The following is a 413-nucleotide window of genomic DNA, read 5'->3' as shown; positions in this document are numbered from 1 at the left end:
TGCGGCAGCCGGCGGCGGGGAGGCGGCGGTGGGGGCGGCGCAGACTCAACACACCAGCAACGTTCCGGGGGACCAGGTGCCGAAGAAGTTTCTTTACCGTGGATTTCGTACCGCGCCGAAGGAAGACATTGAAAATATGAAAGTGGAGAAAATGTCTGTTGAAGACAAAGAGAAGTACTTAAAAGATCTTAAATGGACCGAAAAAGAAAAGGCGTACAGCAAGGAGGATTGGAAGAAATATTGTCACAAGGCTCCCTGTGGCGACAAGCCCTTCTCTGATGCAGTTCCCAAAGACGCGAAATTCCCACCAAAGAAAGGCACGTCCAACGCCACAACGAATTTAAATGAGGCCGGTGACCAACACACAGAAACGGCTCCCAGAGAGCAGGAACACGTTGCTGATCGTGTAGCAG

At 52.1% G+C, this 413-nt stretch overlaps 1 protein-coding gene across 1 annotated transcript; it reads left to right on the top strand.

Moving 5' to 3' along the window:
* Positions 1-413, top strand: DQ04_26501000 (hypothetical protein; the record flags this gene model as incomplete). Its single annotated transcript, XM_009318333.1, has 1 exon — positions 1-413. A coding segment is annotated over one exon (413 nt), but the record flags the coding sequence as incomplete, so codon positions are not given.

The sequence above is a fragment of the Trypanosoma grayi genome, assembly GCF_000691245.1.
Source record: "Trypanosoma grayi strain ANR4 Tgr_2650_V1, whole genome shotgun sequence".
Classification (NCBI taxonomy): Eukaryota; Euglenozoa; class Kinetoplastea; order Trypanosomatida; family Trypanosomatidae; genus Trypanosoma; species Trypanosoma grayi.
This window is presented reverse-complemented; position numbering and strand designations above follow the sequence as displayed.